At 41.9% G+C, this 24,421-nt stretch overlaps 1 protein-coding gene across 2 annotated transcripts; it reads left to right on the forward strand.

Annotated features, from left to right (window-relative positions):
* The first annotated feature begins 11,318 nt into the window (after positions 1-11,318).
* On the forward strand, positions 11,319-12,836 carry LOC115930813 (putative synaptogyrin-2 like protein). 2 transcript variants are annotated; one of them, XM_031002327.3, is made up of 3 exons: positions 11,319-11,421; positions 11,588-11,822; positions 11,963-12,836. In XM_031002327.3, exons 1-3 carry the CDS (start codon positions 11,319-11,321, stop codon positions 12,171-12,173), a joined length of 549 nt encoding a protein of 182 aa, XP_030858187.3. In that variant the 3' UTR covers positions 12,174-12,836. The 2 variants fall into 2 exon arrangements, with proteins under 2 accessions (XP_030858187.3, XP_063555171.1); XM_063699101.1 differs by having other exon boundaries at positions 11,588-12,528.
* Positions 12,837-24,421: the final 11,585 nt, after the last annotated feature.

Raw genomic sequence — 24,421 nt, forward strand, 5'->3', positions numbered from 1 at the left:
GGGTCTTGAGACCTCACTGTAATGAGAGATTGTGACCTCTTTTCTCATGTCTCAGGCAAGCTCTGATGGCTTTTCTAGTTAAGGACCGTGTTGAACCAGGTGAAATCGCCATTTTTGTTGGCTGTTTTTGTCCTGCAAAACTGACAATTTCATATCCTTAAATTTAATACCTTTGGAGTAGAAACTACCTATTGTTGTCCAATAGAGGAAACAAAATTTCTTCCTGAAAGCATTTGTCTGAACAAAACAGTATTTGTTTTATCTGCATTTCCCCTTCATTCACTTGTATCATTCAGGGACTTGCACGTCTCAGTCACATGTGTGACGCACTCACATGTATGGCTCCAATCCCATCTTCACGGCACAGAGAACTAAATTCTCTCCCACCTTCCCGTGGAGAGCCCTCTGTCCTCATCGTCACTGGTTCCTTTCCTCTGGATCCTTCCACCTCAATTATGTTTCTCTGAGGGTGCAATGACAAGAATAAAATGAAATGTTGTTCTTGTTCAGTTAAGTAATAAATTGTCATTTCTTCCATTTTCTCTTTGACTAAAGATGTATTAGCTTTATTATTATTTTTTAAATAGAGACAATGTCTCAATATGTTGCCCAGGCTGGCCTTGAACTCCTGAGCTTGAGTGATCCTCTCGCCTCGGTCTCCCAAAGTGCTAGGATTACAGGTGTGAGCCACCACGCCCGGTAAAAGATGTATTAGCTTTAAACAAAGTTAAAATTTCTTCTCAGTTGTGTAAAAATCACAGAAGAATGCAACATGTCCTCTAAGTGTCAGCCTGTGTGGAGCTGAAAAAACAGTGGAGTCCTTTGTTCACTGTCTTGGGAGTCTTTGGGATTTCTGTTGATCCACAGACTTGCATAAAGAGTTTGCCATGATGACAGGGCCTCTGCACATGATGTGAGGATGTGGACCCCCTTTCCTCCCCACAGCCAGTGCCGGCCCGACTCATAAAAGCTCAAAGACCCAGTGAGACCAGCCTCAGTCAGATCAGCCCATCCATGAGTGGGGGTTGTTGTTATATATATTTATGCTCCATCTCACTGCCAAAGAGGGATTTGGGGTGGATTATAGAAGTGCATACAACAGGGGCTGGGCGCGGTGGCTCACGCCTGTAATCCCAGCACTTTGGGAGAGCCAGGTGGGCAGATCACAAGGTTAGGAGATCGAGACCATCCTGGCTAACATGGTGAAACCCCGTCTCTACTAAAAATACAAAAACTAGCTGGGTGTGGTGGCGCGTGCCTGTAATCCCAGCTACTGGGAAGGCTGAGGCAGGAGAATTGCTTGAACCTGGGAGGTGGAGGTTGCAGTGAGCCGAGATCACGCCACAGCACTCCAGCCTAGTGACAGAGCAAGACTCTGTCTCAAAATAAATAAATAAATAAATAGATAGATAAAAATAAAGAAATACATACAACAAAATAAAAATAAAATAAGCAAAGAAGTGGAGGAAGAAGAGGAGAATTAAGGTAAGAAATTAAGATGAAGTCATTTGTTTCTTTTTGCCTATTCATATTTTGAGTTTTCTCTTTTCTTATTGATTTGTAGGAGTTACCTGTATATTCTAGATCTGTGCTAATACGTTAGCCACCAGTCCTATGTGGCTATTGAAATTAATTAGGCTGGGCGTGGTGGCTCACACCTGTAATCCCAGCACTTTGGGAGGCCAAGGTAGGTGGATCACTTGAGCTCAGGAGTTCACGACCAGCCTGGGAAACATGGCAAGACCCCATCTCTACTAAAAATACAAAAATTAGCCAGGTGTGGTGGCACACCTGTAATTCCAGCTACTTAGGAGGCTGAGGTGGGAGAATCACCTGAGCCCAGGAGGTAAAGGCTGCAGTGAGCTGTAATCACACCACTGCACTCCAGCCTGTGTGACAGAGACCCCATCTAAAACAATAATAATAATTATTATTAAAGTTAAATAGAATTAAAAATTTAGCTCCTCAGTCACCCTCCTCACATTTCAAGTGCTCAGTAACCACAACTATCCAGTGGCCAGCATAGACCTACACCATTTCCATCATCACAGCCAATTATCTTGGATAGTGTTGGTCTGTATATTAATCCCTTGTCAATTTTATTCATTTCAAATATCTTCTTCGAGAAAATTGTTCTCTGCTAACTTTGATTAAGATGCCTTCACTGAACAGAAATGTTTAGTTTTTTTTGAGACAGGGTCTTGCTCTGTTGCCCAGGCTGTAGTGCAGTGGTACAACCATAGCTTACTGTAACCTTGAATTCCTGGGCTCAAGCAATCCTCTTGCCTCAGCCTCCCAAGTAGCTAGAAGTATAGGCATGCACCACAATGCCTGGTCAATTTAAAAATTTTGTAGAGATGGTGTTTCACTGTGTTGCCAGTCTTCCTACCTCAGCTCACGAGTTCTCACGAGATCTGATGGTTTAAAAGTGTGTGGCACTTCCCCCTTTGCTGTCTCTCCTGCTCCACCATGGTAAGACGTGCCTGCTTCCCCCTCGTTTTCTACCATGATTGTAAATTTCCTGAGGCCTCTGAACCATGCTTCCTGTACAGCCTGTAGGACTATGAGTCAATTAAATCTCTTTTCTTCATAAATTCCTAGCCTCAGTTAGTTCTTTATAGCAGTGTGACAATGGACTAATACACCTTAAATGTTTAGTTTTTATATGGTTGTGTTCATCATATTTTGCCCTGTAATATGTGCATTTGGAGTCTTGTTTAAGAAATCTCTTTGCTGAGGTCTCAGAGATATTTCCCCTCACCTTTTGGTATCTGGGTTGTGGATTTCCTTTTCATATGTGGGTAGTGAATCCAATAGGACTTTGCCTTTGCTACACAGCATGAGGCAGGGATCCAACCCTATGCTCTCCATCTAGTAAGGGGTTTTCCCCATCATTGCTGTTAACAGATTCATCTACACATCCATCGTCTCCCCACAGGTCTTGTGTGCCACTGCTTTCCTGTGCCCATCCAAGGTCCATGAGGGCAATTTTGGGCTCTTGCAGGCTGCATCCATCTCTTTATGTTTCCTCTGCCAGGACCAAATTGTCTTATCACTCTGACTTTGTGCAACGACTTCACGCAGGGAGAGTGCTCTATTCTCCCTCACTCTTGTGTTGCCAAATGTTCATAGCTCTTCTAGGACCTTGCTCATCTAGATTCACTTTAAAATCTATCTTTTTGAGTTTCTCAAAATGTGTATAGAAAATCAGCAGTCACTCACTAATGAAATACTCTCTTTTAAGTGAAAAATAATATATGTGCTGTGAAGCTCTGTGATCTACTTTAAACCTAGGAATGAAGTTCCAAGTGTTAACGGTGATTTAAAATCCATTCCATTGAGTTTCGGTTTGTCTGGGGCATCAGTAAATGCTCATTTCCAAAAGTGCTTTGCCTTTGAAGGCTACTAATGCATGCAGTGTGTTGCCATGGCAACGGTTACTTTTAGTTAGTACTTTTTATAGATTAAAGTGTTACACCCTGGAGTCTATTCATATAAATGCATAAATCTTAAGACAGTATGGTACTTTATTTAATGTAGATATTTAATGGAACAGAGTCAGACCTAACTGACCAGAAATGGAAAATTTTCAACACTTATATTTGATACGGACATGCAGTGTTACCAAAAATATAACATTTTCATTACTTTGTTTCACAAAATATAAATTAACCTTGCTATCCATTTAACTTGGTCAATATTTAATAAATTGTGGTTGAAATGTATGTGTCTGTCAGAAATTTGCACATATCACTTTGTTTTCTACCCTAGAGTAAAATCCCCAATTATTGTGGGGATTCAGAAGACTTGGGGAACAAGGTGTTTCCCAGGCAAATGGAGGGGAAGTCAGTGGAGCCCTGGGTGGGAAAGAGTATATGGGCCTGGGCTTGGATTTTGGCAGTGACTTTTATTAGCTGTGTGGCCTTGAACTTCAGTTTCCCCAGTCATAAAATGGAGATCATCACATCTACTTTGCACAGCAGTTGTGAAGATTAATTGTATCTTCAGTGAGTGATATCTATGATTAAAAAATGACTAGATAATGATTTCAAGTCAATATTTAAGGCAGAAAGAGAGGGTGGAAATATCAAGTACAAAAGTGCTGCGGAAAGTCAATAGTCAACGATCCTGGTGGATGGGAGGTCTCAGGGACAGGGGAATTGGGCACCGCTTCCACGCACACGAGAGGAGAAGGACACAGAGGCAGAGATCAGCAGAGCAGTGGGCATGGAAGAGGGACCATGGGGTTGGCTGGGTGAGGCTTGGTCAGGAAAGACAAAGGGGTGGCGGTAGGAGCCCCCAAGGGTGGGTTGAGAGCTCTGTGCCTCACACAAAGAGTGACCCTGAACTGTGCCTTATACAGAGGTGACAAGAAGTGTTTTAGAAGGGAGATCTGGTAAACAAAGGGGTACATGGAGACAAGCATGAGGGCTGGATGTGCCCCTGGCCTGAGGACAGCAAGGCCTGAACCCAGGAGGGGTGTGGAGAGTGAGATGAAGATGAGAATCTCACAGTCACAAAGAAGACGATATAGGGATTAGCTCTACTGGAAACAGGAGTGGAAAGAGCCAAAATGGTCTCCGAAGCTTTGATCTCTTCCGATGAACAATTGTTTAAAGCAACAATAATGACAATAACAAAACAGTCATCCCTTGGCATCTGGGGGGTATTGGTTCCAGGACTCAGTTTCTTGCCACGTGAATCTCTCCAGTTTGCTTTGTCAGAGCAATCACGTGAAAAGAGTCTGAACAAGATGGAAGTCACTGTCTTTTATAATCTGATTTCCAAAGTGGCATCCATCACCCTTGCTGTGTTTATTCATTAAAACCAAGTCACGAGTCCAGCCCATATACACAAGGAGAAGGAACTACACATGGGCATGAAGACAAGGAGACAGGGGTCGCTGGGAGCCATGCTGGAAGCTGCCTACAATACTAGGGGACTGGAGAAGTGGAAATACTCTTGACCAAAATAGGACAGGAGGCTGGAAATAATTTAGGACCCAGATGATGAATTCAGTTGTAATCATGGTGTATGAGCTAATGGCATGGCATCAGAACCAGAATCCACAGCCATGTGAGCCATGGGAGAGCTCTAGAAAGAAGGCAAGCCATGGACATGGATTAGGAAGCATCCTGTTTTGACCATGTTCAGGACATGTATTCTTAGCTTCATTGCACATGTCTGCAAAACAAATGAGTCTGCTACAGGGCTGTCAGACAGGGCTGTGGTTTCATCTGAAGGTTCAACAAGAAAAGGATTTACTTCCAACCTCACTCACATGGTTGTTGGCAGGATTCAGTTCTTTGCAAGATGTTAGGATGAGGTTCTTGATTCTTTACTAGCAGTGGCCTCGTGAGAAGTCTGGAGCTGGATAATCCAACTCAACTGTGGCTGGATACCTGACCCACAGAAACTATGAAATAATAAACGTGCTTTTCAAGCCACTAAGTTTTGGTGTGATTTGTTATGCAGCAACAGATAATTAATACACCCAGTTTCCAACTCTTTGATCCTATCAGTTACCATAAGGCACCTAGAAGTTCTCCCACCCTTCCAAGGCCTCAAAATTTATGCTTTTCTGGAATTTGAGAGAAGGTAATGGGCCACTTAGGGAGGAAGCTATTGTTTGGTACATGCCTCCAGGCACCTTTCTCCTGCTGGACAACTGCTTCTCCAGTCTAATCCTGCTCTAGCTTTTTGCTGGGAAATAACACTCCACTCACTCTTTCACCCTGGACTTCCTGTGCTCCCAAACTTGGCTTGGGTCCAGACTGTATTCTTCTGTGTCCCTGACCTGGATTTCTATTCCAGAACCTAAATGCTGCATGTCTAAGCTGATCTGGTCAGCAAATTTTTTATCGCTCCTGCATTTGATAGTTGGATTGTGGCATTCCTGACCTTGCATTGCACCCACACAAATCAAAACAGCCTTGGCAGCCCTGTAAGATAATTTGATTCCATTCCCTAGCAATATAGGGCCAGGTCCAAAGTTACCAAATCAGGGCCCTGACTGCTCCTGGCACCCAGCCCTGGCCCATGGCTTCCTGACTGATCTTCCTGACCTTTGCCTTTCCAGCTCCACCACCTCAAGGAGGCGTGAATGACCTTTCAGAGGCATGTGCCAAGTTCTGAGCTTGGTCTTCCCATCCTTCCAGGGGGTGTGGGATGGGACTTGGAGTTATGCTAGCTCTTCAGGAGGGGATGTGCATGCACCAGCTCCAAGTAGAGTTGGCAATAGGCACCGCTACTCAGTGGTGACTCATGAAAGCAGTGGGGAGTAGGACATGGTGGCAGAGAATCAGTTCCCAGGCCCTGCTCAGCAATTATGAAAAAGGATGTTAACTTGGCACCAGGAAAATAGAGTAAAGGTCCCTTTTCCTGACTTCCAAGGACTTCCACAGACTGAGGCCAACCTGCTCACCCAATGTGTTCTCTACTGTGAGCCCTCTGCTCTCACTGTCACTTTCTAGTCTGGAAGTCAAAAAATTCTTCTCCTTCTTCTTCTTCTCCTTCTTCTTCTCCTCCTTCTCCTCCTCCTTCTCCTTCTCCTTCTTCTTTCTCTTCTTCCTCTTCCTCTCCTTTCCTTCTCATTCTCATTCTTCTTTTTTTTTTTTTTTGAGACAGGGTCTGACTCCATCACCCAGGGTGGAGTGCAGTGGTGTGGTGTCAGCTCACTGCAACCTCTACCTCCCAGGTTCAAGCAATTCTTGTGCCTCAGCTTCCCAAGTAGCTGGGATTATAGCCATTTGCCACCATGCCTGGCTAATTTTTTATTTTTAGTAGAGATGGGGTTTCACCATGTTGGCCAGGCTGGTCTCAAACTCCTGGCCTCAAGTGATCCACCCTCCTCAGCCTCCCAAGTGGCCTGCTGGGATTACAGGCCACTGTGCCCAGCCAAAAATATTTATTATTAATAAATGGATGAGCCTTGTAGAAATTATGTGGAACAAAAGAATCTGGACACAGAAGAGTAAAGACTGTATGCTCCACTTAGATGACTTTTTAGAATAGGCAAAATTCATCTAAAGTGAATAAAATAAAGGTCATACTAGTTGCCCTGGTTAGTTACCTGGAAAGGGACATGAGGGAGCTTTCTGGAGTGATGGAAATGCTCTATATCGTGATAGGGGTGTGAGTTACAGAGGTGTGTGTTTGTTAAAATAAGGCCGGGTGCGGTGGCTCACACCTATAATCCCAGCACTTTGGGAGGCCAAGGTGGGTGGATTACTTGAGGTCAGGAGTTTGAGACCAGCCTGGCCAATATGGTGAAACTCCATCTCTACTAAAAATACAAAAATTAGCCGGGCTTGGTGGTGCATGACTGTAATCCTAGCCACTTGGGAGGCTGAGGCAGGAGAGTCGCTTGAACCTGGGAAGTGGAGTTTGCAGTGAGCTGAGATGGTGCCACTGCACTCTAGCCTGGGTGTCGCAGGGAGACTCCATCTCAAAAATAAATAAATAAATAAATAATCGGCTGGGCGCGGTGGCTCATGCCTGTAATCCCAGCACTTTGGGAGGCCAAGGTGGGTGGATCACGAGGTCAGGAGATCGAGACCATCCTGGCTAACATGGTGAAACCCCGTCTCTACTAAAAATACAAAAAAAATTAGCTGGGTGTGGTGGCGCGTGCCTGTAGTCCCAGCTACTCAGGAGGCTGAGGCAGGAAAATGGTGTGAACCTGGGAGGCCGAGCTTGCAGTGAGCCCAGTATATATATATATATACTTAATTTTTGTTACTTTGTCATTATGGCATTTTGATATATGTCAATTTTACCTTCAATAAAACTGTAAAAATATTAATGGTTGAGTAAGGGCAGGGGAGTGGGGTGAGTTACAGAAGACCCTGGAATGGCAGAATGCTGAATGTCGAAGCTGGGTATTTGCCACATAGAGGTTTATTATGCTATTCTGTTTACTTTGCATATGTTTGAAAATTTCCACAATAAAGAGTCAAAAAAAATTTTATGGTGCACATATTCTGCACCAGGTCCTATGCTAAAGGGCATGCACAGGCAGACAAGGCTGCAGAATACAGAAAGAACAAAATTGAAGATGGAATTTATTTTTTTACGTTTATTTTTAGAGATGGGGTCTTGCTATGTTGCTCAAGCTGGTCTTGAACTCTTGGGCTCAAGCGACCCTCCCACCTCAGCCACCCAAGTTACTGGGATTACAGCATTATTCAGCCTGAAGATTGGAATTTTTTTTTTTTTTTTTTTTTTTGAGATGGAGTCTTGCTCTGTCTCCCAGGCTGGAGTGCAGTGGCACAATCTCGGCTCACTACAAGCTCCGCCTTCTGGGTTCACGCCATTCTCCTGCCTCAGCCTCCTGAGTAGCTGGGACTACAGGCGCCCGCCACCGCGCCCAGCTAGTTTTTTGTATTTTTAATAGTGACGCGGTTTTCACCGTGTTAGCCAGGATGGTCTCGATTTCCTGACCTCATGATCCGCCTGCCTTGGCCTCCCAAAGTGCTGGGATTTCAGGCGTGAGCCACCGCACCCAGCCAAGATGGATTTTTCACTTACAAACATAAAGTGCATTGAAAAGGGGGAAAGGTGGACTAAACGGAAAGTCATGCCAGCCCCAACAAGTGGCTCCAAGAAGAGGAGAATCCTGCACCAGAAGGGAAGTCATCCAACTGCTTCTTTCATGGCTCACAACATGTCACGAGACCATCGCCAGCAGAACTAAACACCGGGCGAAGCGATGTGGTTGATTTACATTCTGGCTCAGGCTCTATTCTTGAACCATCAGCCAGAAATGTGACCAACACTAAGGCAATGATTTATTAGATTCACCTGGGAGCACCCAGATAAACTAAATCAGAATCCCTTGTGGCAGGACTAGGGCATCAGTGTATTTTGATGTTCCAGATGCAATTCCAATACACAGCCAGGGCAAGAACCAGCGATCTGTGAGCTGCTCAAGTCACATTGCCTCCAGGAAGTCTCTCTTCATGCTCGCTCACAAAGAGCCTTCTTTTATCCAACACCCTAAACATTGCTGACTGACAGCCTGCTATCTAGGTACACGGGGCCTTGTACTGTTTTAAACAATTCATGCTTGTCTTCTTTAATGAGGACGTGTGCGCATGTGTTCTTGAGGGTAAGAATTACCTTTTACATTTTTGCATTCCCCACAACACTTTGCACTATGATGTTGAATAAACATTCAATTTTCAAATTTTTATTTAGACAATGAAATATTTCCTTATTATAAATTGGCTGCATTCTTTAATTCTCAGAGTACTGAACTAAATGATTAATCATTACTGGAACATGTGCTTTCATAATGAAAATATTAAAAGATCTATAAACTTAAACATAACTTTTCAGTTATTTAATTTGGGGATTTTCCAAGTCAACGTATTTCCTATTGAACAGATTTTTGTCTATATTATTTTTGCTCTCTGACCTGATGTGAATCTTTCAGACGCTGGGTTGGTTGAAGGGGAAACAGTTTTTCTAATGCAGCTACTGTGAGCTGAGCTGACTTAGGCCTTGGAGAATTACCATTCTTACCAATTGACCATAAAAGCAGATAGGAACAGTATCTACGTATTACAAACCAGAATCAAAATGACCTTCACACATGATTAGTGTGGAATTCTTTTCAGTGGAAAATGGCAACATTTAGCAGCACAGGGTGCAGTTGGCTTCAAATACTCTCTGAAGTGAAACCATTGTGTTTTCCTGGGTGACTGAGCCCAGCGCTAATGCCCATCGGAGAAGCTGCTGGGAACTGCAATGCTTTGATTAAACAGAGTATTAACCACAGGCTGGCTGTTTGAACCATATCGATAAAGACAAAATTCACCCCATCTACCAAAACATTCTTTGCATGTAAGACTTAACAATGAAAATAAACAAAAGCTTTAGCTGTCAACTATATATACCATGAAGAATGGCAAAACTGGTTTTTGTTAATGCTAGTTTGTCTTTTAATCGCTCAGTTGGCTATGAAAACTCTTGTTTACATTCCTTTACATATTGTTGAGCTTCAAGGTAATTGTGAAAGAAAACGGGGAGTTAATATCACTTCCCAGAAGCCACATTTTATTTAACCTCAAAAACTTTATGTAAAAGATTTTGTTATGAATCAAAGGCTGGCAGTTCTTCCTACTGGGGTGATTTAGGAAATTAAAGTTAGGAGTAGATGGTGCTAATGGGAATGGTAAGACTAGTAAGAGTGATTTATTCCTTGCAGAAAAAAATCACTGTCGATGCTCAGTTGAAATAATGTGGAATTTAATAATTACCTCATAGTACCATCTAGTGGTGCTATATTTCTACCCTTGTGTTAAGTGAGGACTGTAGTTTTCTGTAGCCCGAAGCCAGCAAAGCCAGGTCAGTGGTCTATTACAAACACTTTAACTGTAAGCTGTTAGAAGGGTGAGTTCACAGAGAAAATGTAAACAAAGTATTAGTAGCTCATATGACAATATTAAATTTTAAAATGTTCCCAGAACTCAGACATGTTCAATATGGATTCTCAATAAATTGTGTTTTTAAATATTGAACAAATACTGTGATTACTTTTTTCACAATAATTACAGCAATTTGGGTACTTTTGGGTACTACCGTAAGATTCTAAGCACTATTTTATATTTTTCCTATTCTGAACAATTGTGGTTTGTGCATTTCTTCCAGTAAATGCGGTCTGGAAAATAAATACCTTTCACATGGTACGTGTTATTGGAAAACAATTGTCTTTAGTGAGATTTATGCAATGTGGAGAAAAAAATTTTTTTAAGAAACTATTGCTCCTATGAAAGCTTGAGAGTGTTACAGGCAATGTAGGCACTTTTAGATCAAATTCAAACATAAAAAGGCACTTACACACATTTTAAGAATACTTGTTATTATAAGAACATTTTCAGATTTACAGGACTAAGTCTAGTTTAAGCATAAACCAGATTCAATGTGAATCTCTACATATTTTTCTTGCTTCAAGTATTATTTTACAGAAGGGACACTGATTTGTTTGGCCTGTGTAAACCTAACAGTCTAGGTTTGATCTACTAGATATCATATCTAGTAGATGTCATATCTCAACAATAAAGGGTCTGAAGAATAAATATTAATATTTAGGCCTAAGTTATTTTTTAAAATTCATGTGTCTGTCCTGTTTTGCTTACTGAATTAACAAATCTTTAAAGAAAACCTTCACATACTATAGTGATATATTTATACCATAGTGATATGATTTATTGAATGTGAGAGAAATTCTCACACTCAATTTTAATTTTCTTAAAAAGAAAAGATGGGAAAATGTTACAGTATTCAAATAGTGAATGCTGGGCGGCGACGGCGACATGGAGAGCGGGGCCTACGGCGTGGCCGAGGCGGGCGGCTCCTTCGACCTGCGGCCCTTCCTGACGCAGCCGCAGGTGGTGGCGCGCGCCCTGTGCTTGGTGAGCCCGGGGAGGGCGGGCCGGGGGCACCCCGAGGACCCCCCCCGCCGCCAGGCCCGGTGGGACCCCTAACCCACGAGCGTGACAGGTGGAGGCGGCCGCGTCCGGGGCCTGGCGGCGAGCGGGGCCGGCATTTAGCGTCCCGGGCCCCGCCTTCCCGCCCTCCACAGTCTTCGCCTTGATCGTGTTCTCCTGCATCTATGGCGAGGGCTACAGCAACACCCATAAGTCTAAGCAGATGCACTGCGTGTTCAACCACAACGAGGATGCCTGCCGCTATGGCAGTGCCATCGGGGTGCTGGCCTTCCTGGCCTCGGCCTTCTTCTTGGTGGTCGACGCGTATTTCCCCCAGATCAGCAACGCCACTGACCGCAAGTACCTCGTCATTGGTGACCTGCTCTTTTCAGCTCTCTGGACCTTCCTGTGGTTTGTTGGTTTCTGCTTCCTCACCAACCAGTGGGCGGTCACCGACCCGGAGGACGTGCTGGTGGGGGCCGACTCTGCGAGGGCAGCCATCGCCTTCAGCTTCTTTTGCATCTTCTCCTGGGGTGTGCTGGCCTCCCTGACCTACCAGCGCTACAAGGCTGGCGTGGACGACTTCATCCAGAACTACGTCGACCCCACTCCGGACCCCAACACTGCCTACGCCTCCTACCCAGGTGCATCTGTGGACAACTACCAACAGCCACCCTTCACCCAGAATGCGGAGACCACCGAGGGCTACCAGCCGCCACCTGTGTACTGAGTGGCTGTTAGGGTGGGAAGAGGGACAGAGAGGGCCCTCCTCTCTGCCCTGGACTTTCCCATGAGCCTCCTGGAACTGCCAAACCCCCTCTTTCACCTGTTCCATCCTGTGCAGCTGACACACAGCTAAGGAGCCTTACAGCCTGGCGGGGGCTGGCAGAGCCACACCCCAAGTGCCTGTGCCCAGAGGGCTTCAGTCAGCCGCTCACTCCTCCAGGGCACTTTTAGGAAAGGGTTTTTAGCTAGTGTTTTTCCTTGCTTTTAATGGCCCCAACCCCGCCTGGAGTGGCTAGAAGCCAGCAGGCACCCATGTGCTACTGACAAGTGCCTCAGCTTCCCCCCGGCCCCGGTCCGGCCACGGGAGCCGCTGTTACTTGCGTTCTCTGCCAGACTCGTGGAGGCCGTCACACCTACCCTGTGCAGCGGAGCCGGACCAGGCTCTTGTGTCCTCACTCAGGTTTGCTTCCCCTGTGTCCACTGCTGTATGATCTGGGGGCCACCACCCTGTGCCGGTGGCCTCTGGGCTGCCTCCCATGGTGTGAAGGCCGGGCTGGTGCTCATGGCACTTCCTCCTTGCTCCCACCCCTGGCAGCAGGGAATGGCTTTGCCTGACAACACCCAGCTTTATGTAAATATTCTTCAGTTGTTACTTAGGAAGCCTGGGGAGGGCAGAGGTGCCCCATGTCTCCCAGACTCTGTCTGTGCCGAGTGTATTATAAAGTCGTAGGGGAGATGCTCGGCCCTGGGATGCTGTTTGGAGATGGAATAAATGTTTTCTCATTCAAAAAAAAAAAAAAAAAATAGTGAATGCTTTTGTAAAATAGCAGCAAAACCAAGACCAAAATGTTTCTTTAGTGTACTTTCATGCTTAATGCTGACAGATAGCATTGTTTGAACTCACAATCAATTTTTTATATATACCTTTTCATTACAAAACAAACAATATTCATGGCAGAAAATGAAGAAAACCAAAAGACAAAAATAAGATAAGAAATTTCACCTGAAATCCCAACACTTAAAATGCCATTTAAAATATTTTCCCAAGTAGCCGCATTTTTAAAAATGAGCAAATTAGCTTCCCACTTAACTTCTTTCACTTAATACTAAACTGTGAATAACTTTCACAGTGTGATTTTCATTTCTGAAATTGCCCAGCTTCTAAGGCCCACTGCATGCAAGGAATTTAGCTAAAACACATAGTCCTTGAGGAGATGACAGTCTAGAAGCAGAGACAATATACACTATGGTTAATGACAGTTAAAATGTCCTTAACAAGATTAAAAACTCCTTGGGAAAAGAATGAAATCCTGTCATTCACAGCACCATGGATGAGCCTGGAGGACATAAGGCTAAGTGAAATAAACCAGGCACAGAAAGGCAGGTACCACATGATCTCTCTCATGTGGCGTCAAAAAGGTTGATCACATAGAAGTAGAGAGCAAAACAGTGATTACCAGAGCCTGGGGAGGGGAAACAGGGATGGGAAGAGGTTGGTCAATGGGCACAAAGTTACAGTTAGACAGGAAGAATAAATGGTGATGTTCCCGTCCATAGTACGATGACTACAGCTAATAACAATGTAGAGTATATTTCAAGTGAGCTAATAAAGAGGATCCTGAAAGTTATCACCAGAAATAAATGTAAATTTTGTGGTGAATGATATGCTAACTACCCAGATTTGGTCATTATACAATGGATACATGTATTGAAACATCACACTGTACCCCATAAATGTGTACAATTATTATATGTCAAATATAAACACTTTTTTTTTTTTGAGACGGAGTCTTGCTCTGTTGCCCAGGCTGGAGTGCAGTGGCGCAATCTCGGCTCACTGCAAGCTCCGCCACCTGGGTTCACGCCATTCTCCTGCCTCAGCCTCCTGAGTAGCTGGGACTACAGGCGCCCACCACCACGCCCAGCTAATTTTTTTTTGTATTTTCAGTAGACACGGGGTTTCACCGTGTTAGCCAGGATGGTCTCTTATCTCCTGACCTCGTGATCTGCCTGCCTTGGCCTCCCAAAGTGCTGGGATTACAGGCATGAGCCACCGTGCCCGTCCTAAACATGTTTTTTAAAAGAACACACAAAAAAGAATAAAATTCCCTGAGAACTAGCTTTATCTCTTCCATTTCTGTGGTCTCCTGGTCTCAGACTGGAATTGTTTTGTTATTAAGTGAAAACCAGCACTCAACTGGCCAAAGCACAAAGGTAAGTCACTGACTCATGTAACTAAACTCCCTAGGAACAGACCCAGCTTCAGGCAGAGCTGGATACAGGCTGCTCATCTGCATCATTTGGTCTGGGTGCTGCTTCTTGGCTCTTGGTTAGCTTCCTTTCTGTTGGTTCCTTTTTCCTTTGCAGAGGCAAAAACAGGACATGCTTTTAGTTGGAGTCTTGCTGCCTCCTGGGATGTTCTTCACCACCATCCTGGGGATTCACTTTGACTCAATCTCGGGTTGGGTTCTTTGTCTCCTTATCCCATATATTCCTCTTCTTTGATTTGCTCTCTTATTTTGGTGGAGGCTCCACTCTACTAGTTTCCTGAGAGAAGCTGCCTTGGAATGAAATGTTTTGAGACTTTGTATGACCAAAATGTTTCTTTAGTTTACCCTTGTGGTTAATAGTTTTGCTGGTGTGAAAGAGACTGCCAGTGTTACGTATATCTTGTCCTCCTTTCTTTCCTGGGTACATGACGGGATTACCTTTGCAAAGGACTAACAGTATCTTTGCAGTTAGGTAGTCTTGTGATGAGTGTAGCCAATAAAATGAAAAAAGAAGTGTGTGACTTCCAGGCCCAGGGAATTAATAGCTTGGGTGCTACTCCAGGCTCTCTTCCCCTGCTGCAGGAACTTTGGAGGCCCCTTGTTTCAGAGCAACATCTCAAAGTGAAAAGAACCTGGATACCTGAATCACAGGATGGAGGAGATCACCTGCCAACTTGCCTTTGCATGAACAAGAAGGAAGCGTTGTTACGCTGGCCTACTGAGATGCTAGGGTTTCTTTCTTTCCTTCATTTTAAAATTGCAATGTTATCTCAGTGGAATAGATTATTCTTAGGTGCATCGTTCATATAAAGAAAAATTCATGTAAACCCAGCACTTTGGGAGGCCGAGGCAGGCGGATCACGAGGTCAGGAGATCGAGACCATCTGGCTAACACAGTGAAATCCCATCTCTACTAAAAATACAAAAAATTAGCCGGGCATGGTGCCTGGCGCCTGTAGTCCCAGCTACTTAGGAGGCTGAGGCAGGAGAATGGCGTGAACCTGGGAGGCGGAGCTTGCAGCGAGCTGAGATTGCGCCACTGCACTCCAGCCTGGGCGACAGAGCGAGACTCTGTCTCAAAAAAAAAAAAAAAAAAAAAAAAAATTCAAAACACTCCTGAGGGATACAAAGAAAAGTCAAAGAGGTGGAAATCTGTAATCTTGGAAAGGAAGATTCACCACCAAAACAGTAACCATAGTGGAGAGTGTGTTAATAATAAAGTTGATGCAATTCCAATAAATATCCCAACAGGATTTTCTTTTTTGAGGGAGAGCGAAACATCTGATTCTAAAGTTAATGTGGAAAGAAAAACTCTAAGGAAATATAAAGTTAAATTCGGATCTCACACTTGACTCCAGGATAAATTCTAGTTGATTACAAAATTAAATGTAAAAAAAAGATACCATAAAATATTAGAATAAACAATCATACTTGTTTTGAATCAAATGCTGAGGAGGGCATTTCTAGGTACAACATAAAACTGGGGAGCCATCACAGAAGAGTTTGATAGATTCAATTATTCTAAAAGAAAAAAGAAAAAATCCACATGTAAAAACCCTCCCTAGGCAAAGTCACAAGACAAACAGTAAACTGGCGAGCATTTGCAACTCAAATCACATATAAAGAATAATTTCATTGCTGTATGTTTTAGTCCATTTGTGCTGCCATAACCTGAGATGGGTAATTTGCAATAAATAGAAATGTGTTAACCCACAGTTCTGGAGGCTGGGAATTCCCGAGAGGTCAGTGTCTGACAAGGACCTTCTTGCTGCATCATCCCATGGTGGAAGGCAGAGGGCAAGAGAGAGGGCAAGGGGCTGAACTCACTCTTTTATAACAACATCAATCCACCCATGAGGGCAGAGCCCCCATGGCTTAATTACCTCTTAAAGGTCCCATCTCTTAATAATGTTACAATGGCAATTTAATTTCAAGGGTATATGCCACCACACCCAGCAAATTTTTTTTTGGTATTTTTTGCAGAGATGGGGTTTTGCCATGTTTCCCAGGCTGGTCTCAAACTCCTGGGCTCAAGCGATCCACCTGCCTGGGCCTCCCAAACTGCTGGTATTACAGATGTGAGCCACTGCACCTGGCCTTGTCTCATTTTAATGTCTCTCTGGACCTGATAATTAAAAAGACTTGCATTTCTCAGATAAAAGTGATTTTCTTTTTCTCAAAAGGATATGAACAGAGAGAAAAGAAAATGCATATGGATCTTCAAAGATGAAATGATGTTCAGTCTCACTCATAATAAGTAATTTCACACAAACTACAATGGGATATAATTTTTCACCCACTAGACCAACAAATACTTCAAAATTTGATAACACATTGTATTACTGAGGATACAGGGAAACAAGAACAATCACGAATTACTCGTGGGAGTCTAAATTGTTTGTAACCCTTACAGGGCACAATTTGACAACATCTATGAAAATTGTGCATGCAAATACCCTTTGAACCAGCAATTCTCTTTTAGGAATTCATTTATATTTATAGATATGTGACATGATGTGTGCACAAGTCTCTTCATGGTGACACTGTAACAGCAAAGATGAGATAAGCTAAACAGTAGTCAACAGGGGATTGCTTAAATAAATAACAGTACAGCCACACAAAGAAATATTCTGTAGCTCTAAAAATGAATAAAGAAGCTCTTTATGAACAGACATGGATTCATCTCCACTGCATATTGCTCAGTGAAAACAGTGAGTTGTAGAGTATGTCTACATTATACTACTACTTGTGGTTTTCTTAAATGAGGAAAATATATATAGCTTTTGCATGAACAAAATATCTCTAGAATGAAGTATGTACAAAAATCTGTTAATCATGACTGTTCATGGGAAGGGGACTGGATAGGAGAGAAGGTGGAAGGGAGAATTTTCACCATTTATACTTTGAACCCATTGATTTTGGGACCAAGTGAATACACTGCTTATCTAAAAATTAGAAATAGTTAAAATTTAAAAAGAAAATGTGCAGTGGCTCACGCCTGTAATCCCAGCACTTTGGGAGGTCAAGGCAGGCAGAACATCTGAGGTCAGGAGTTTGAGACTAGCCTGGCCAACGTGGTGAAACCCTGTCTCTACTAAAAATGCAAAAATTAGCCGGGCATGGTGGTGGGCACCTGTAATCCCAGCTACTCGGGAGGCTGATGTAGGAGAATTGCTTGAACCCCGGAGGTGGAGCTTGCAGTGAGCTGAGATCGCGCCACTGCACTCCAGCCTGGGCAACAGAGTAAGTCTCCGTCTCAAAAAAAAAAAAAAAAAAAAGAAAAGAAAAAGAAAATGTGAAGAGAACAGTTTGGGCACTTGAAACCTACCTTTCGGCATCATTGGTGATGTAACCCTTGGGGTGGTCAGTTTATAGGCCACACGTGTGAGAGTGCCACTCTGCTGTCTAGTCTATTTTAGCAATTTTAGGGACACTATTGCTGTGAGGAGTGACACTGTCCCTATCCACCATATGAGAAGAGTGTGGGTTTTGGTTTCCATTTGCTAAGATGACATTCAGCTGATATAGTCCAGAGGAAAGGAAGGAAAACAGAGCAACTCCCTTTTGATATCTTAGTTGATGACAGCCATAATTAGTGAGTAAGAAAAAATGAAAAGATTGCCAGTCGAAGATGACTGACTAAACATGAGAATTTACCCTTCCTCCCTGTTTAAATCCTATTTCAGGGATCAAAGGGATATAAAATGGAGAGTAATTCTGTAGCAGCATTGGAAATTTAGAAAAGGTGCTTTTTGTGTTTTAAAAATAGATTTAGGGGGTACAAGTGAAGTTGTGTTACATGGATATATTGCATAGTGGTGAAGTCGGGGACTTTTATTGCAACTATCACACAAATAGTGTACATGACACTCATTAGGTAATTTCTCATCCCTGAGCCCCTTCTCACCCTCCCACCTTTTGGAGTCTCCAATGTCTATTGTTTTATTGTCAATGTCCATGTGTACACATTGTTTAGCTCCACTTATAAGTGAGAACATGCACTATTTGACTTTCTGTTTCTAAGTTATTCCACTGAAGATAATGGCCTCCAGCTCCATCCATGTTGCTACAAAACACATGGTTTCATTTTTTTTAATGGCTGAGCAGTAGTCCATGATGTACATATATACACCACATTTTCTTTATTCAGTCATCCATTGATGGACACTTACGTTTATTCCATGACTTTGCTATTGTGAATAATGCTGCAATGAACATACAAGTGCAGGTATCTTTTTTATATAATGATTTCTTTTCCTTTGGGCAGATATCCACGAGTGAGATTCCTATATCAAATGGTAGTACTACTTTTATTTCTTTGAGAAATCTCCATACTGTTTTCCATAGAAATTGTACTAATTTATATTTCTACCAACAGTCTATAAGTGTTTCCTTTTCTCCACATCCTTGCCAACATCTGTTGTTTTTTTGACTTTTCATAGCCATTCTGACTGGCGTAAGATTTTTGTTTGTTTGTTTTTTTGAGATGGAGTCTTGCTCCGTTGCCCGTGCTGGAGTGCAGTGGTGTGATCTCAGTTCACTGCAAGTTCTGCCTCCCGGGTTCACTCCATTCTCCCACCTCAGCCTCCCGAGTAGCTGGGACTACAGGCGCCCACCACCACGCCCGGCTAATTTCTCTTTTCTTTTTGTATTTTTAGTAGAGACAGGGTTTCGCCGTGTTAGCCAGGATGGTCTCGATCTTCTTGTGATCTGCCTGCCTCAGCCTCCCAAAGTCCTGGGATTACAGGTGTGAGCCACCGCACCCGGCCAAGATTTTATCTCTTTGTGGTTTTAGTTTGCATTTCTCTGATGATTAGTAATGTTGAACATTTTTTCATATGTTCGTTGGTCACTTGTATATATCCTTTTGAAAAATGTTTATTCATGTCCTTTGCCCACTTTTTAATGGGGTTATTTTTTTCTTGTACAGTTGTTTGAGTTCCTTGTACATTCTGAATATTAGTCCTTTGTTGGATGCAGAGTCTGCAAATATTTTCTCCCTAGACTTCATAAATTTCTTCAGTAAAGTTTCAGGATACAAAATCAATAGTACAAAAATCAGTAGCATTTCTATACACCTATAACAACCAAGCTGAGAACCAAACCAAGAACTCAATCCCATTTACAATAGCTATGAAAAAAACACCTAGGAAAATATTTAACCAAGGAAGTGAAAGATCTCTACAAGGAGAACTACAAAACACTGATGAAAGAAATTGTAGATGACACAAACAAATGGAAAAATATCCCATGCTCCTGGATTGGAAGAATCAATACTGTTAAAATGATCATACTGCCCAAAGCAATCTATGGATTCAATGCAATTCCTACCAAACTACTGTGTTAGTCTGTTCTCAAATTGCTACAGATACATGAAACTGGGTAGTTTTTAAACAAAAAAGGTTTAATTGGCTCACAGTTCTGCTGGCTGTACAGGAGGCATGATTCTGGCATCTTCTCAGTTTCTGGGGAGGCCTCAGGACACTTACAATCATAGTGGAAGGCAAAGGAAGAGTGAGGAGTCTCACATGGTGGGAGCAGGAACAAGAGAGAGACCGGCAAGGTGCTACACCCTTTTAAACAACCAGATCTCATGAGCACTCACTCACTATACAGTACCAAAAGGGCATGGTACCAAAAGGGCATGGTACTAAACCATTCATGAGAAACTGCCCTCATGATCCAACCACCTCCCACTAGGCCCCACCTCCAACACTGGGGATTACAATTTCACATGAGATTTGGTGGGGACACAGATCCAAATAATATCAATTACCAATGTCATTTTTCACAAAATTAAAAAAAATCCTAAAATTGATATGGAACCAGGAAAGAATCTGAATAGCCAAAGCAATCTTAAGCAAAAAGAACAAAGCTGGAGGCATCACATTACCTGACTTTAAACTACTCTACAAGTCTATAGTAACCAAAACAGCATGGTACTAGTAAAAAATAGACACATAGATCAATGGAATGGAATAAGGAACCTAGAAATAAAGCCACATACCTACAACCAACAGATCTTTAACAACATAAACAAAAATATACAGTGGGGAAAGGACACCCTATTCAATAAATAGTGTTGAGAAAATTGGCCAGTCATATGCAGAAGAATGAAACTGGACCAATATACAAAAATTAACTCAAGATAGGATTAAAAACTTAAATGTAAGACCTGAAACTATAAAAATCCTAGAAGAAAACCTAAGAAAAACTCTTCTGGACATTGGCCTACACAAAGAATTTATGATTAAGACCTCAAAAGCAAATGCAACAAAAATGAACAAAGAAAAATAGGACTTAAACTAAAAGGCTTCTGCACAGCAAAAGAAATAATCAGCAGAGTAAAACGACAACCTACAGAATGGAAAAAATATTTGGAAGGGATGTTTTTAAGAGATCAGAAGAGACAAAACATTCTTGAAGATATAAAGTAGATGGAATCAGATTGGTGGCAGTTCTAGAATTTGGGTGCAGAATAAACCTGCTAGCATTGCTCCAAAATAAAACAAGAAATTGTACTAAAGGTTTAGGTAGTGCTAACGAGAAAGAGAGGGCTGGGCGTGGTGGCTCATGCCTGTAATCCCAGCACTTTGGAAGGCCAAGGTGGACAGATCACCAGAGATCAGGAGTTTGAGACAAGCCTGTCCAATGTGGTGAAACCCCATCTCTACTAAAAATACACACACACACACACACACACACACACACACACACACACAAAATTAGCTGGGTATGGTGGCACACACCTGTAATCCCAGCTACTCGGGAGGCTTAGGCAGGAGAAGGCGGAGGTTGCAGTGAGCTGAGATCGCACCACTGCACTGCAGTCTGGGTGACAGAGCGATACTGTCTCAAAAAAAAAAAAAAAAAAAGAGAGAGAGAGAGAAAGACAGGATGTTGGGGCTGGAGAATAGAATCAGTACTCTCAGGTAACAGCTGCGTGGAGTGGGGACAAGGAGGATACCTACTAAGAAGTCAAGCAACTCAGAGAATCTAAATGTCAGTCTGTCTAGTCACAGGTCAACTCGTTGCTATGTCAGAAAAGCAATCAGTTCTAGAAAATTAAAAACACATTCTAAAATAAAAAATCGAATGACTGTTTCACAAAGAATGGGCCTAACCGAAGATCTTATCAGAGAGCTGAAAGACTGAATAGAGGAATTCTCTTAGAATACAGTGCAAAACAAGATGACAGGGATAAAGCCGAATAAGTCAGCAATTATAATTAATATGACCAATGTGTAGTGCTCATAGAGTACTTGGGTTCAAATCCTGCCCAATCCTTTCTGATCTTGGGTAGGTCATGGAATCACTCAAATCCTCAGTTTCTTCAGCTGTTAACTGGGGACAACCAGAAGAACTACCTATAGGCTAGGTCTGAGCACTGTATAAAATAACGCGGGTAAAGTGCTCAGGAGAATACCTGAATTGAGAGGACTCAATACTGCTTAGCTATGTTCCTATCACTATTAATATTACTAATGGGCCATCAGACATGCTAAAAATAAATACCTACAACAGAGTGGAGACCCTGTCACTAAAAACATAAATAAATAAGTAAATAAAATATACAACCACATTAACATTCACAAAAGTATTCTAAAATAAAATTATTCAGGAATGTTGAAAATTAAATGACAAAGATAGTCACTTATTTACAAAATCTGTGAAAGATGAGAAATGTGAAATTAAAAAAAACAGAATTTAAAGCCAAAAATATTCAATAGGACAGATTTTATATTTACACATAAGAATATGAAGACACTAGAAGAGCAATGAATCTTTATGCCTGAACAACATGCTATCAAAATATATAAAGAAAAATGAATTGACAAGTTAACAGTCAAAATGAGAGGATTTAGTAACTTTCTCAGGAAAGAACTGATTTAATAGACAAAAAGCAGTTTTAGATTTTGAGATCACAAGGCTGACTCGGTAGTAATATACAGAAATTTGAACTCAGTATAGAATATACACTCTTTGTAAGTACACATATACTATCTACAAAAATTGACATAGTAATAAACCAAAAAGTCTCAATGAATTTCGAAAAGCGGAAAACACTTAGGCTAATTTTCTAACTACCATGCAATAAAACCAGAAATTAGAAATAACAAAGAAAAGAATATCCCCAATCAAAAAAAAAAGAAAAAGAAAGAAAAAGTTATATGTATTTGGAGATGAAAACAAAGCAAAACAGAGAGGCTTTCTGTTATTTATGCGTAAACCAGGAAATCATGGTTGCGATTGCCAACAGTTTATGCTGGGACAAGGGCTCAGTGTAGTAAAGCCAGCAGGATGTGGCCAAAAAACGTAAGAAGACAAGGGAAAATAAATGAACTCTAAATATTAGGAGACAAAGCATAGAAAGTAGAAATTTTAAAATAAAAAAGCAGAAATTAATGAAACAAACAAACAGGGCAAACAACAAAATTTGTTAAGCCCCAAATCGAGTTCTTTGAAAAATAGCTAATACAACTGTGAAACTACTGGCAGACCTGACCCAGAAAAAAAAAAGGAAGAATTAGAAAAGAAATATAACTATAAATAGGGAAGAGATTTAAAACTTGTAATCAACTCTATAGAAATAAATTGGAAAATGTGTAAGAAATGAATATTTTTATAAAAATGTAAACTACTACAATTAACAAAAGAGTCAGAAGACCCAAATCCTTGCTGGTACTGTTGAAGAAATGGAAAAGGTAGTCAGAGATCCGGCCCTGAAACAGGCGGCAGATACAGGTAGTGTTATGGGGGATGCTAGTGAACCTTCAAGGAGCATGTGATTCCAGTTATTCAAACTGTCAGAGCACAGGAACAGATGCAAAGTTTTCCTTCTCCTTCCAAGTCTAGCAAAATCTTGATAACAAAACTAATTTGAACGATAAGTATATGAAGTAATGCATATGTTAATTAGCTTGATTTAGCCATTCCACAGTGTCTACATATATCAAAACATCATGTGGTACACCACAAATATATACAATTTTTATTTGTCAATTAAAAAAATAAAGTCAAAACAAAACAAATTTGCACTCAAGGGGTACAGAGGTTTGCATGGAAATGCTTCAAAAAGGCCTGGAAATAATCCAGATGCTAGCAGGCTACCTCCTAGTGGCTGGAGAAAGAGGGCTGTCACTTTTTACCCTACACACTTCTGTACGATTTTATCTTTTTTCAATAAGTATGTATGAGTGGATTAACAATGGAATAATTGTTTAATGCATTCATTATTTTATTACTTTTTAAACCCATAAGAAGAGGTAGGAAGTATTATCTACATAAGGGGTTGGCAAATTTTTTTCTGTAGAGAGCAAGATAGTAAATATTTTAGTCTTTGGGGGCCATGCGGTCTGTTGCAACTACTCAACCTTGGTGGCTAGCATGGAAGAAACCACAGACTATATGTAAATGAATGGATGTGGCTGTGTTCCGTTAAAATTTTATTTCAAAAACAGGCTGCAGGTTGGATTTGGTCCACTGCCATACTTTGCTAAATCTGATTTCTATATCAGTGGGGAAATTGGGTATTTTGATATATTTTATTAAGCCTCAGTCCAATATTTTATTCATTTATTTAAAAATATTTACTAAAGACCTTTATGTTCCAGGCACTGCTGTAGGAACTAGGAGTACTGGGAACATACCAGTGAATAACACAAAGCCACTATCGTCATGGTGGTTGCATTCTATTCTGAGAAAACAGACAACAAGCACACGCAGAACAAAAAACAAAAAAACAAAACAAAACAAAAAACATGCTCAAGAGTGATCAATGCTATAAGGAAAACAAAGCAGGATAAGAGATAGAGGGCGCTGGAGTGGGGGTTGGTACAGTTCTAGAGAGGATGGTAAGAAAAGCCTCTGGGCCGGGCGCCGTGGCTCACGCCTGTAATCCCAGCACTCTGGGAGGCCGAGGCGGGCGGATCACAAGGTCAGGAGATGAGACCATTCTGGCTAACACGGCGAAACCCCGTCTTTACTAAAAAT

The sequence above is a fragment of the Gorilla gorilla genome, chromosome 16 (assembly GCF_029281585.2).
Source record: "Gorilla gorilla gorilla isolate KB3781 chromosome 16, NHGRI_mGorGor1-v2.1_pri, whole genome shotgun sequence".
NCBI lineage: Eukaryota > Metazoa > Chordata > Mammalia > Primates > Hominidae > Gorilla > Gorilla gorilla.